Source organism: Arachis stenosperma, chromosome 9 (genome assembly GCF_014773155.1).
Source record: "Arachis stenosperma cultivar V10309 chromosome 9, arast.V10309.gnm1.PFL2, whole genome shotgun sequence".
In the NCBI taxonomy this organism is placed as follows: Eukaryota; Viridiplantae; Streptophyta; class Magnoliopsida; order Fabales; family Fabaceae; genus Arachis; species Arachis stenosperma.
Genome location: NC_080385.1, coordinates 154,084,139 through 154,098,704, shown reverse-complemented (window position 1 = coordinate 154,098,704; position 14,566 = coordinate 154,084,139). Strand labels below are relative to the sequence as shown.

General features: G+C 34.5%; 2 protein-coding genes across 2 annotated transcripts; one reads left to right on the top strand and one right to left on the bottom strand.

Annotated features, from left to right (window-relative positions):
• The first annotated feature begins 2,584 nt into the window (after positions 1 to 2,584).
• On the top strand, positions 2,585 to 6,246 carry LOC130947744 (probable serine/threonine-protein kinase WNK9). Its single transcript, XM_057876450.1, has 7 exons — positions 2,585 to 3,027; positions 3,158 to 3,195; positions 3,367 to 3,594; positions 3,692 to 3,912; positions 4,079 to 4,236; positions 4,331 to 4,772; positions 4,910 to 6,246. Exons 1-7 carry the CDS (start codon positions 2,947 to 2,949, stop codon positions 5,920 to 5,922), a joined length of 2,181 nt encoding a protein of 726 aa, XP_057732433.1. The 5' UTR covers positions 2,585 to 2,946; the 3' UTR covers positions 5,923 to 6,246.
• Positions 6,247 to 7,337: 1,091 nt separating this feature from the next.
• On the bottom strand, positions 7,338 to 10,439 carry LOC130948247 (pentatricopeptide repeat-containing protein At2g22070-like). Its single transcript, XM_057876957.1, has one exon. The coding sequence runs from the start codon at positions 10,323 to 10,325 to the stop codon at positions 7,959 to 7,961; it is 2,367 nt and encodes a 788-aa protein (XP_057732940.1). The 5' UTR covers positions 10,326 to 10,439; the 3' UTR covers positions 7,338 to 7,958.
• Between the last annotated feature and the right edge of the window lie 4,127 nt (positions 10,440 to 14,566).

Sequence of the window (14,566 nt, the reverse complement as noted above, 5' to 3'; positions counted from 1 at the left end):
TTTGTACACTTTGATTATAGTATTACTACTATTACTCATATTACACGACTTTCTATTATTGTCTTTTGTTCTATCGTTTATCGCTTATTAAATCTTTTATGATGAAGGTGTTTGATCCAAAAGACCAGACAATGCATGAGGATTATTTAATTTTTGCGCAATTATTAAATGAACTTATATGTTTTTTTAGGGTACTAAGTGTAAACTCTCTAGTATTTGAAAATTGAGAGAGTCAACAACTAATTTTCAGTCTCTGTTTGAATTTACTTTAAAAATCGAATATGAGTCATAATGTTTAAACAACTAAAACAATTATCACCTTTAGTAACCAATTTGGGATTGATCGAGTGGTTAGCTCACTCATCTATTTAAACAAGTGTCGGGGATTTGAATCCCGACAAACTCTTAAATAGAGCTCAGAACCGCGACTGATTAGTGCTTGACGTGTGGGGGATAACCAAAAAAGTTATCTCCTTTATTAGGTTACTTAATACTTCTTTCTTTCCTTCTCATGTTCAATTAGTAATTATGTTGAAAGCTCATTTAATTTCTTATTGCCTCTCACTACATTTCAAAAGTACACCAAACATATCTTTAGGGCCAAGACAATGACAGTAGCAAAAAGGAAAGATGTGAAAAGCTATGTGAAAGAGCTAAAAAAAGTTTACAAACATAACTCTAAGGAATCTATATACAATGCTTAATTAAGTTATTGAAGCATGTATGTATGAGTTTAACAGGCTCATCAACCAATTAAGCCATACACAAGCAAGAAGCTTTGGGATTTTAGACAATCATTTACAGCAAGCAAGCATAAGAAGAAAAGGCCTAAATTAACAGATAGTGATGGTATACTGAATATTATTGACTAATGTTGATATACATCACAATTCAATTTAATTCAATTCAATTAAACCGAAACCTTTTCTAGTTTCTTATATATCAATGCTATTAAATGATGAAGTATATATTTTCCAGGCTTATTGAATGGTACAAAAAGCTTTATCATGGATCAGGTCTTACTTTCTAATATCTTTTATTTATTATTTTTATTCCAACAAAATACACACCGAAAGACATACAAAATGGTTGTCAGAAAAGGAAGATTCTGGTTCCTATAAGCTGCAAAATGTGGCAAGCTAAGGCACAATAGAAACAATAGAATACCAAACCAACCCTTTTGCCTTATCTGCCACCGGCCTCTCAATGATGGAAAGCACTAAAAGCCAGTTGGGGCAGCATGTGCTATGCATATAGCCATATATTATACCAACATCTGTTACAAAGAAATGCACATTAATCAAAATTTTAGGTCACTTGTTTGGTATATATCCTAAGGCAGAGGCATGCATGCTTATTTATCGAAGTGCTGGTTTTTTATTATAAAAATAAAAAAAAATTAATTTTGATGCACTACCAATATAAAATAGAATAATACAGTTTTATATAACGATATGTCAATCAAAATAACTATTTTGATCACAAAAATAGTCATCCGAAAAAACAAATAAAATTGGATAATAGTATAAAATGTTTTACAATGAATCAAAATTAAATTCTTATCAAAACTAGAAAAGAAAAAAAATCCTATATCCTAATTAAACTTGATAAAGTATTGCTCCAAAAACCAAAAGTAAAATATGAGGTGTGAAACAAAGCAATTGAGCTGCAAAAATCTTGCAAGTTCCAAGCATGCACGTTAGGGTAGAGGGTCTAGAATGGAATAGGAGTATGAGTGGTCCCCTACTCCACATTGGGGCCCACCAAGTTGATCCACCCTACTTACTTGTTAACCAATTATTTCTCCACTCTAATCCTCATCATCTGTGGTCCGTGGTCCCTAACACCAAAATTTGTAGGCTACCTGTCCTATGCAGTACACAACTCTGAAAAGGACACAACCTATTTAAGGGAGAGTACGTAGATGAAACTAACAACTCAATTTTTAAACATATTAGATTGCTGCTAAGTGCTAACTAGTGATCTAAACTCTTTAAAATGATAAGGTTTTTTGGAAAGGAAAATAACTTAGGAAGAAAAATATATTTGGATTGTAATCTTATTATTATTTATATTAAAGCAACTATGTATTAATAGTTTTACATCTTACTAAGAAAGCAACTCTAATAATAAGACCACCATAGTCCCAAGTAGATAGAACATTTGTGATGCAAAGCAACCTCTTCCCATGCCATAAATGCAAATGCCCAAATTCCACTCCTTTGTGATACAAACACCCTGAACACCACATAAATTATTTGTTTAACGAGAAAAGCTTAAAACTTTGGCTGGCCCATGAAGTGCAACCTGTTAGACTCAGAGAGTGATTATGGTTTTACAGCTCGTGATGAGATGGAAGAAAAGGAGAGTGTGTTTTGTCAGCTTCTTTATGGTGATCAATTACATGTTCTTAAATCACATGCCTACTATAAAAATATTTATATGGTTAAATTCATTTTAAATAAAATTATTGTTTATTAAAAAAATATAAATATTTATAGAATACATAATATTTATGCAGGAAAGCGTGGTGGTAGATTAGAGGTATCACTCTCCAACCTTGTGAAAATCTTTGCCTTGTATTCCAGGGTAGTTTAGTTGGCACTTGTTGGCAATTAACTTCATTTCACTTTGTCTTTTTGATGGAACTTCCTAGGCACACAAACACTTTCTCTCTCTTTCTCTTTGTTCTCTCTAGCTAGCGTCACGGAATACCAAAAATTAGTTATCAAAGTTTTGTTTAGTTTAGTTTGGTTTCATCTGATTCTTCCTTCCATATTCCATATGCATTGACAAAACTAATACCTTTTTCTTTTTTCTGCTTTTTTAAATCTTTTTCTGTTGTTCTTTATCTTTGTGCTCACATAAAAGCAAATAAAAGGCTTTGTGGAGTGCAAATCAATAAAAAACAAAAGAAAATAGCATATAGATATTAAGAAGCAAAGCATGAATGGTGGTGCAAGTGCAGAGGCAGAGGCAGAGTACTCTGAATTTGTGGAAGTTGATCCTAGTGGAAGATATGGAAGAGTATATACAATACACTTTATACAACTCTTCAGATTTTGGTTTTTTTTTTTTTTTTCAAAGTAATTTACACATTATTATGCTATCAAGGGCCTTATTTTGATTATTGGTTTTGAATTCCATGTTTTGACAGTATAATGAAATTCTTGGTAAAGGAGCTTCCAAGACAGTGTATGCACCATATCCTTTATTATCTTGTTTTTCAGCAGAGCCACCTCAAAATTTTCAAAGCAAAATCTTCAATTTCTTTTAGATTTTCTTCTTTTTGCAAGTTGAAAATTGTGGGGTGCCACCAAAATGAGATTTTTGTTTTTAATATGAGGTCATGTCCATTTGTTGCAGTTATAGAGCATTTGATGAGTATGAAGGGATAGAAGTTGCATGGAACCAAGTGAAGCTTTACGATTTTCTGCAGAATCCAGAAGACCTTGAGAGATTATACTGTGAAATTCATCTTCTCAAGACATTGAAACACAAGAACATCATGAAGTTCTACACTTCCTGGGTTGATACTACCAACAGACACATAAATTTTGTCACTGAGATGTTCACTTCTGGGACTCTAAGACAGTAAGCCTTATCCATTTTGTGTTATATCTTACTTTCAATGCTTGGTTTCATTTGCATGTCATTTCAGCTTCTTGATCTTGGCTTTTACAAACTGCAGGTACAGGCTTAAACACAGAAGGGTTAACATCAGAGCTGTTAAGCATTGGTGCAGGCAGGTTTTGGAAGGGCTTCTCTATCTACACAGCCATGACCCTCCTGTGATCCATAGAGATCTCAAGTGTGATAACATTTTCATCAATGGCAACCAAGGAGAAGTTAAAATTGGGGATCTTGGCCTTGCTGCAATTCTTCGCAAATCTAATGCCGCTCGCTGTGTTGGTGAGACAACATGAAATTAGCCTTTATTTTTTATTGTCACAATGATCAAATACACATGTTATTCCTTCTTCCACAATTAACTATTCAGATGAATTTTATGATGTTCTCAGCATATTTTGAGTTTGTTAGCATGGTTTATTTATGTTCATTGTTTTACTTCATTTAGGCACACCTGAGTTTATGGCCCCTGAAGTATATGAAGAGGATTACAATGAATTGGTTGACATATACTCTTTTGGAATGTGCATATTGGAGATGGTCACCTTTGAATATCCTTATAGTGAATGCAACCATCCTGCTCAAATTTACAAGAAAGTTTCCTCTGTAAGAATTATTTCTTTCTTTGGCCATGATTATTTTTGCAATTTGATTTCATTATTTTTGTCCAAATTACTAACATGGAATGCATATTTTTCAGGGGAAAATGCCAGAGGCTCTTTACAAAGTAAATGATCCCGAGGTTCGGCAATTTGTAGAGAAATGCTTAGCAACTGTGTCCCTCAGACTTTCAGCAAAGGAACTATTGGAGGACCCTTTTCTCCAACTTGATGATTATGGATATGACTTGAAACCATTCCAATATCAAAGAGACTGCTTTGAAGTAACCCCAATAATTAGACAATCTCTTAATGGAATTCATAGCAGCAACACCACCTTAATGAGTGGCTCCACCGATAATCCTAGTGGTTATGGACCTGTATCTGAACTGGATTATCACCAAGATGATTTTGAAACAAGTGAAATAGATCTCTTTGATTGTGAGGAGGACGAAAAATTAGCTGAATTTGACGCCTCAATTAAAGGTAGGAGAAGAGAAGATGATGGCATCTTTCTGAGAATCAGAATAGCAGATAAGGAAGGTTGGCATTTCCCTTGTTATTTCCTTCTTCAACATTTTCAGTCTTTGATGATTCCATATTCTGTTGCTCTTTAATTCTCCTTGGTTACTCAGTAATTAGTTACTAAACAAGCCATATTAACAATGTCTTCTACATAGGTCGAGTTCGAAACATCTATTTCCCGTTTGACACCGAGACTGATACTGCATTGAGCGTTGCTTCTGAAATGATAGCTGAACTTGACATAACTGACCAAGATGTAACAAAGTTAGCAGATATGATAGATAATGAAATTGCAAACTTGGTCCCTGAGTGGAAAAGGGGACCCAGAATAGAGGAAAGTTTACAATGTGAAAGTGAACATTTCTGCCACAATTGTGCTAGAAACAGTTCTTTATTTGATTATGCATCATCAGATAATCCATGTGCCAAGAATCTGCAATTTTTCCATTGTTCTAAGAACGGATGCGCAGCAGTTCATGGCAGATTCGAGGAGATTACTTATCAAGTTGAAGGGTCTGAAAACTGTGCTACAGAAGGTGCACAAGATCCATCATACCAACCCAAAGGCATTAGTTGTACTGATATCTGGGCGCAGCGCGATGAACCAGACTTGTGTTCTGAAGAGTTAAAAGACATACAATGTGACGACAAGTCTAATGAGACATCAAATCAATCAACCATCAAGGATGGTGGAAGAACTATTGATGTGGATGACCAAAGTGATCTCAATGCTAGAAAGCTACCTTCTATTCCTTCATCGGATTGTGTTCTTCTGGACTATGAGAATGAAATTAGACAAGAACTGAGATGGCTAAAAGCAAAGTACCAGATGCAGTTAAGAGAGCTTAGAGACCAGCAACTAGGGAGTAAACCAAAATTTGCTAGCACATCCCCTGACACCGAAAAATTAGAGCTATCAGCTACATCCCACTCGAAGTTACAGGACAAGAAATCATTGCTGAGGCCTATGGTTTGTGGTAACAATTTTCTTGTTGATGCTGAGAAGTGCACAAGTTTGGCTGATCAAATGGTTCAAAATGGTGATGAGACAAGTGAGGCTAACAGTCCAGAACAAATGATCACAGCCAAGGATTTCTTTGCAGGAGCTTTGCTTCCACAGTCCCTTTACAGGGCCACTTCTCTTCCTGTTGATGCAGTAGATGTCTAGAATCTCCAAACCACTCAAGTTTCCAAAATTTTCTCATCATTAAATGGGACACCATTGTAAGTAAAATTAAAGAAAACCCAGATGTAACTTAGTGTACGTAGTTCTAGGCACCCTTTTCTCTATGAAAATCACTTCGAACTTGACATGTTATGAAAGAGTCAGATGTAAATCATACACAGATTAACACAATCACATTAATGTAAGCAAAATCTTCTCCTTGTGTTGCAACTCCATCTCCTAGTTAGAGGTACCTACTTATGAGATGCTATTGTTGTGAAATGCTTTCTTGTATGCTTGGTTCATAAAATGCTCTAAGTTCTTATACATTCATATTTTTCTTTCTTCTTATACTGAGTTGTATGCATACCTTATCCAGAATGTAGGGGAAAAATATCTTAGACTTTTATATAAGCATGCACAAAGGTAGCTTGACCAACACCTACCTACTATTCTCCATTTTGATGGATAACGCCAAAGATCAGATGACCCCTCTGACAAACATTGTGGGGCGATTTCAAAGGACAAACCAACAAATTTGTGTGATGCTTGTTCACCCTTCTACAAAATATGAACATACAAACATAACAACGGCCATGTAGTTTTGCTGCTGCATATAACTAGTGGCCAACTTGGTAGGGTATATATACATACACACATTAATATAATAGAAAGTTCTAAGGTATAAATAAGTTAGGTCCCTATCCATTAAATGGCCACTTTATAAATGAGCCATGTAACTATTTTTATATCAAAATTAGACATAAATATGAATACAATAAAGCAAAGTACAGAAAAATGTAACAGTGGTGATGGAGGTTCAAACTCTCAATTTAGATCTTAAAGAAAAAGACACCTGAATGAGACAAGTCAAGATTATTTATAGAATTAACTATGTATAACACATCAGCAACAATGAAAAATAATGTGATGGCACTGTTATTCTTGGATGATTATCTGTTATCATTAATGCACATGCTGGAGAGGCAGGGTATGGTGTCCACCATTTTTACCAATAAAAGACTTCAATATGGCATGGCATTATAGGATAAGAGGAAGATATAAAAGGTTACGGCCATGTACACGAATGAAAGAAGAAATGCATCATAATTTATACACGTAGACGAATACTTTTATAACTCTACTTTAAAGTAATGGCACTTTACAAGTGAGTTGAACGGTAAATATAATAGAGATTAGGCAGTCGCTAGTTGGAAAGCAAAAAGCAAAAGCTACGTACTATCAACACCGGCATAGCAGATCCATCATTGTCTAAAATAACATATTGACTTGTCCATGATTTTAAGCAAAATTACGTTGCTTAACGGATATATCTTCCAAGCTTTTATTAAAACTACAATGGACATATATTCATTATTCCCAATGAATAACACAAATAACACATAAAATCAGCAACTTCTGTCAATTATGTTCTTGTATATTTCCATCTTACATATTACTCATTACTCTGTGCTTTACAGATATACTATCGACAGAGCATCACACCTACATATTTTATGCTCGTCTTAATGTTATTAATCTTGCTACAAACTACATTCCTATAGGATACATTTCCCTTAAGCCACTATGAGTAATACAATGATTAACTGTCATCAATATACCCAAAAAAAAAAATGAAAAATCATTTCCCTCAGGCCTATGAATCAGATGCAAGAATTGAAAGTCAATTAAAATGGGTGTGGATACTATGAACCAAAGCAGACTAGGTAAAGAGAGACCACCGAATTATCTGAACTGATTGATTCAAATCCAGGGTTATAGAAAATGTGCCGCCTCCAATTTGGTAAGATTAGACCTCAACTGCAAGATATCTTGACAGGCATGAACAAGAACACAAGCATTTGATTGTCTCGGAAGCATTCTAGCGCGCGTCCACTTGAAGTCAGACCTCAGGCAAACTCATCTAAAAAAGTGAATGATTTTAAGCTCCTGTGTACATTTATATATTTTCAGTTTAATATACTTGTAAATTACTCATCAGTTCTAGTCGGATTCTTCATGAAATTCCACTGTTTCTTCTACCAGTAATCCTGACATGAACATGAACCATCCTTGAAATGATGAAAACGTGTGGAGTCTCTTACAATAATTTCTCTACCGACAAGCTTAGAGATATATTTTATGGCGGAATGACAGTCATTGCAGACTCTAAGGTTCTTCATGATCCTCAGTGTGGCATATCCTGGAGTATTTAACAAAGCAAATGCAATAGCGAGTTTTTCGCTATGGTGTCTAAGGATTTGTTCCTTCACTTCCTGGTCTAGATCATGCAAGACAGAATCAGTGTCTGGAATAAAGCCCATTTTCTTTATCTCCGTCCATATTTTTGAAATCATTCTATATATTGCATCTCTTTGTGGATGAAGCCCATCTTCAACCCCAAAAATATGGACCTTGTTCTGGATTTGAACCCAGCTGATTCCTTGTTCCTTCTTTACTGCTCTGTCCTTCATTGATTTCCTAATCATAGCAGCATCTTTCCATCTTCCACAAGCTGAAAGCGTATTAGCAAGTGCTGAGTAAGCCCCACTATTGTTGGGATCAAGAAGCAGCAAATTTTCAGCTGCCACTTTAGCTAAATCCACATTTTTATGAACCCTGCAAGAAGCCAAAAGTGAACCCCAAGCTATAACATCTGGTTCAACAGGCATGTTTTTTATAAAATGATATGCTTCTTCAAGCAATCCAGCACGCCCAAGCAGGTCAATCATGCAAGCATAATGGCTAGAGGTGGGTTCAATCTGATGAACATTTTTCATTAAACTAAAGTAACTCTTACCCTGTTGTACCAATCCCACGTGCGAACAAGCAGACAAGACACCAACATAAGTAATTTGGTCAGGCTCTATGTCAAGTTTCAGCATAGTGTCGAACAGTTCTACAGCATCTTTTCCAAGACCATGTTGAGCTAGAGCTATAATCATGCAAGTCCAAGTCAATTTATTCTTGTTAGAGCATATCTGTTTGAATACTTTCCTTGCATCTCTGATGCTTCCTGATCTTGAATACATGGTAATTAAAGCATTACCAACAGAAATTGATGATGCTTCTTGCAATCTTATGGCAGTTGCATGAAGCTGCTTACCGTGATCAAGAGAAGCCAAGCTTGAAAAGACACTTAAAACTGCTGCTAAAGTATAGTTGTTTGGCTTTGGACCTTCTCTAACCATTTTCCTGAAGAGATCCAAAGCATCGCTAAGTAAACCATTCTGTGCATAACCTACAATCATGGCTGTCCATGCAACTATATCTCGAAATTCTAATGAGTCAAATATATCTCTTGCTGGGTTTATATCTCCAATTTTGACAAAGCCATCTAGCAGTGATGTGAATGCTATAACATCAAGATTTGAGATACCTGTAATATCTACAATCCTATGAGCAATCTCAATGCCACCAGACTTTGCATACATTAAGATCAGAGCATTTCTCACGGCTCCAGATATGTCTATATTAGCTCTTACCATGTATGCATGGACTTGTTTCCCAAGTTTGAAATTTTCAAGATTGGCACAAGCTGACAAAATACTTCCCAAGGTGTACTTATCTGGCTTTGAAGATGAACTGCTAAGCATAAGCGAAAAAATTTCAAGGGCTTTGACATCATGTCCTTGATGAGTATATCCCGTAATGATCGAATTCCAAGAGACAATGTCTGGATCAGTCATTTCCTGAAAAAGGGCAAGTCCAAGGTCAAGTTGACCAAAATGCATATGCATCGAAATCATAGTATTCCAAGTTGATTTGTCTTTGAGCCTCATCCGGTCAAACACAACCTTCGCCATTACTGAATCACCTGACTTTGCATACATGTTGAGAAGTGAATTAGCCACAGGAACAACACTGGACAATCCAAGTTTTACAATGAAGGAGTGAACCTTTCTACCAATATCCAGTGCTTCAGTTGCAGCACATGAAGCAAGAACATTGGTAAATGTGAACTGGGTTGGCGACACTCCACATGAAATCATCCTGAGAAACATATGAATGGCATTATCAAAACGACCCAACATGTTATACCCCACTATCATTGAAGTCCAGGAAACAGAATCGGGTTCAGGAATTTCATCAAACACTTGCTGTGCAGCTTCCAAGTTCCCCCTTTTGGCATAAGCTGACAGAATGGTGTTCCAGGAGAAAATGGTCTTCAGCGGCATTTCAGCGAACACGCGGTGAACATCAGAGAAGGAACCAGTTTTAGCATAAAAATTGAGGAGATTGTTCATCAAGAAGACACCTAAGTGAAGGCCGTGTTTGATTATTCGAGCATGAACGGATCTTCCGACAAAAGGGTCTCTGGATTTGATAGCGGATTGGAGAACATCGGCGTATAAATCGGAATGGGAAGCATAAGAAGTAGTGCAGGGAGGTTTTGTGATCCCCATCAACACAAAGTGAGAGTGTTGAATTCAGCAGCCGCATGAAGATGGAGGCTCTGGTGGTGAAGTCGCGGAGAAGTTGGAGGAATTTAGAATTTAGAATTTAGATTCTGAAATCAACCTACAAATTATATCGTGTGTTAGTTGGTTTATAAACTAACTTTAACTTCCGTCACAATTTTATCAAATTAAAGTCATATATGTCGTGGTAATGAATTGTTTTCTTTCTCTGAATCTAATATATGTTCACATTTTCTGATATTAATTTAGGCTACAATCTCCCACAACTAAAAAAAAAAATAGCTTGGCAATTGGCACTTAGTTACACCAGTGTATTGATAATAAGTATTAATCTGTCTATTTGTCCAATTTTTTCTTTAATGATAATAATAATTACTTAAGATGCTAAATAATAAAACGTCTTACTTTATAATTATATATAATAAAATATATCTTAAAAAAATAAAATAGATAAATAAATAATACAAGGAGGTTTTGTGGATCACAATCATAAAACATAAATATAAATATGGGGATGATCTTATTTTTATTGTGAGAAAATAATTTTTTCCTATAATGTTTGGTAAAGAATTTATTAAATTTGGAAAAAATTATATCAAATTTGATCTAAAAAATTAGAAATAGTTACCAGATTTTTTTTAAAAAAGATCATTAGATTTTTTATGTAATCAAATTGTTAGTTTTTGTAAAATTAATGTTGTAAATGATTGGTAGAATCTAAAGAAAATATAATTAAGTAAAATACTTAAATTTAAATAAAGTTGTTATAATTTATAAGAGTTTTAAATTCATGTACGTGCATTTTTGCATTTATGTTGCTGCTGTATTTTCTTTTTTTTTTCCTCTCAAGTTGCTACTGCTTTTTCTTTTTCTCCTTCTTTTTTTTTATTTTTATCTTCCGTTATCATCGTTGTCATCATCATCACCCCATTCTCCTCCTCCTTTTTTATTTAAATTTCTTCTTCTCCTTCCTTTTTCTCCTTCTTCTCGTCCATCTTCATAATCGTCATTATCATCATCGTTATCATTATTGTTATCATTATTGTTATCATCGTATTCTTCTTCTTCTCCTCCTTTTTCATCATCTTTCTCTTTTATTATTGTCATCACCACTACCACGCCATTACCTGCATCTTATTCTTTTCTCATTTGAATTTTTTTGATCTCATCCTTCTTTAATTTTTCCTCTTCCACTTCCTACCCCATCATCATTATTGTCATCATCGTCGTCTTCTTTTTATATGTACAATAGTTCTGTTAACTAGATCAAATCAAAACCAGATTCATAATTCCTTTCATGAATCTTTTATGTAAATAGAATTAGTTACAAATCTTTTTCCTTTTTGGTTTAGCTTAATTTAGAAATTTTATGATTAGAAATCTTTCCTTTATTTTTGGCTAATATTTTTTTCTTCTTTCACATTTTCTAGTTATTTCTATTTCTGTAATTCCTCTATAAAGAGGATTATTTCCTGTACATTTGACAGAACATTATATTCAAACACTTCAATTTGTTATCAGAGCAGAATCTCTGCACTATGTCTCTGATTTATAGCTATGGCTGACAGTTTCTCAGTCATTAATCCTGAACAAAAGAAAAACACCGCTCCTACTCTATCAGATTTAAAATCTGAACAATAGGTACTAGTTAGTGGTGATTTCCATTCATTTCAGATCACTACATTTTGACTCAATGGGTCAAACTACTTTAAGTAGTCTCAATCAATTCAGATGTATATTCGTGGAAGAGAGAAGATTGGATATCTCACCTGTGAGCGAAGCCAGCCTAAAACAATATAATGTGTGGGATACTAAAAATTTCATGGTGATGACATAGCTGGTGAACTCAATGAAGGAGGATATTAGTAGTAACTACATGTATTACCACTGCCAAAGAATTGTGGGATAGGTCAAGGAGATGTATTCTGATCTTGAAAATAAATTCTAAATTTATGAACTTACTCTAAAAGCTAGAGAAATTCAACAAGAGAGTGACAATGTCATTAAATATTTCCACACATTGAAGTGGGTGTGGCAGGATCTTGATCATTTCAATAACTACAAGTAGAATTCAGCCGTTGATACCAAACACTACCAACAAATAGTGGAAGAAAGGAGGATATTCCAATTTCTTGCAGGCCTCAACGTGGAGCTAGATGAAGTTTGTAATAGAATTATTAGAAGAGCAATCCTACCCTCAATTGGAGAAGTATTTGCTGAAGTTAGAAGAGAGGAAACTCGTAGAGCTATGATGATGGGAAAAGGCAAGACTGAATAGATTTCTTTGGAGTCTAATGCACTCTTAGTGGCACCTGCTGCACTTAAAAGTTCATCAAATCAGAAGCACCCCTCCAATCTTTGGTGTGACCACTACAATAAACCTCGTCACACCCGAGAAATCTGCTGGAAGATTCGTGAAAAACCATCACATCTTAAAGGTAGCAAACCTGGTCTCAAAATACGTTCTACCCCAACTGCCTATGATACTGAAAAATCATCCTTGAGTAAAGAATAGGTTGAGCAGCTCATAAGGCTGATAAATTATTCCAGTTCTGTGTCTAGTACTCCTAGTGATTCTTTAGCTCAAACAGGTAATTTTAGTATTCCTATGTTCCTTAACTGCACCTCAAACCTGAATGCAGTATGGATTGTCGATTCAGGTGCATCTTACCATATGACCGCCTCTCCCCTTTATTTAAAAATTATTCTCCTTGCTTTGAAAATGAGAAAATTAGAGTTGCTGATTGTAGTTTTTTATCTATGGCTGAAAAAGGTACAATTAAATTGTCCAAAAATATTGACCTAAGAAATGTCCTATATGTACCAAAATTTTCTTGTAATCTTCTCTCTATTAGTAAAATCTACAAGGATTCCAATTGTGCTGTGACATTCTTTGACGCTCATGGTATTTTTCAGGACCGGACCTCGGAGAAGATGATTGGAAGTGCTAAGATGATGGATGAACTTTATCATTTTAAGGATATTTCGGAGGATAAAGTAGCTCAAGAATTTTGTGGTATAAGTTCTATGCCTATAAAGGACCAAATAATATTCTGGTACAATAGACTAGAATACCCTAGTTTTCTATATCTCAAACATTTGTTTCCAAGTTTGTTTAAGAATATTGATTCTTTCTTAAATGTAAAAGTTGTATTCGTTCAAAGAGTCATAGAGTTCCTTATTACTCTCAACCTTATCATGCATCTAAACTTTTCCACTTGATTCATATTGATGTATGGGGTCTATCAAAAATAACAACTCAATTTTAAAAAAATGGTTTGTAACTTTTATCGATGACCACACAAGACTATGTTGGATCTATCTCATGCATGAAAAATCCGAGGTTTCTAAAATTTTTCAGTATTTTTCAACAATGGTAGAAACACAATTTGACACAAAAATTTCAATATTAAGAAGTGATAATGACAATGAATACTTTAATAAAAATATTGGTGAATTTCTTTAAAAGAAAGGTATTCAACATTAATCTACATGTCCTAATACACTCCAACAAAATGGCATTGTTGAAAGGAAGAATAAACATCTTCTTGAAGTAGCATGTACCATTATGTATAAGGGTAACGTTCCAAAGTATTTATGGGGAGATGCTGTCCTAACAACAGCCTATCTCATAAATCGAATGCCCACACGTGTCTTAAATTACTGCACATCGTTGGATACTTTTAAAAAGAATTTTTCAGCATATAAATTACATTTTGACTTACCTTTAAAAGTATTTGGTTGCACTGTGTTTTTGCATACACCTTCATATCGAAGTAAACTTGATCCAAGGGCAGAAAAATACATTTTTATTAGCTATTCCCCAAATTAAAAGGGTTATAAATGTTTCAATCCACACACCAAGAAATTCATGTAAGCATGGATGTTACTTTTTTGGAATATGAAACCTTTTTTTAGAAAAATTCTCTTCAGGGGAAGAGTTTAAGTGAAAAAAAATTTTTGCATGAACCTTTACCACTCCTATCTTACATATTGAGAATACAACTTTTACTGATCAAGTAAATTCTGAAATAATTGCAAGACAAGATGTGAAAACCAATTTTGAAATTCTACCAGAATTAGTTGGAATTCAAATAGAAAAAGAAATACCACAATCAGAAAATAAGTTTTGATATTATGTTTAGAAATATCCCAAGAAAACTAGAGACCAGTCCATCATCTCTGTACCAACCCAATCTAAAAAATCGAAAGACGGCTCAACTGTA

Bases quoted from the DNA above. Each gene is read 5' to 3' on its own strand.
- LOC130947744 (XM_057876450.1), top strand. From the start codon at position 2,947: ATGAATGGTGGTGCAAGTGCAGAGGCAGAGGCAGAGTACTCTGAATTT. The intron at 3,028-3,157 runs GTATATACAATA...ATGTTTTGACAG, and splicing joins CTAGTGGAAGATATGGAAGA to TATAATGAAATTCTTGGTAA. The intron at 3,595-3,691 runs GTAAGCCTTATC...TACAAACTGCAG, and splicing joins ACTTCTGGGACTCTAAGACA to GTACAGGCTTAAACACAGAA.
- LOC130948247 (XM_057876957.1), bottom strand. From the start codon at position 10,325: ATGGGGATCACAAAACCTCCCTGCACTACTTCTTATGCTTCCCATTCC.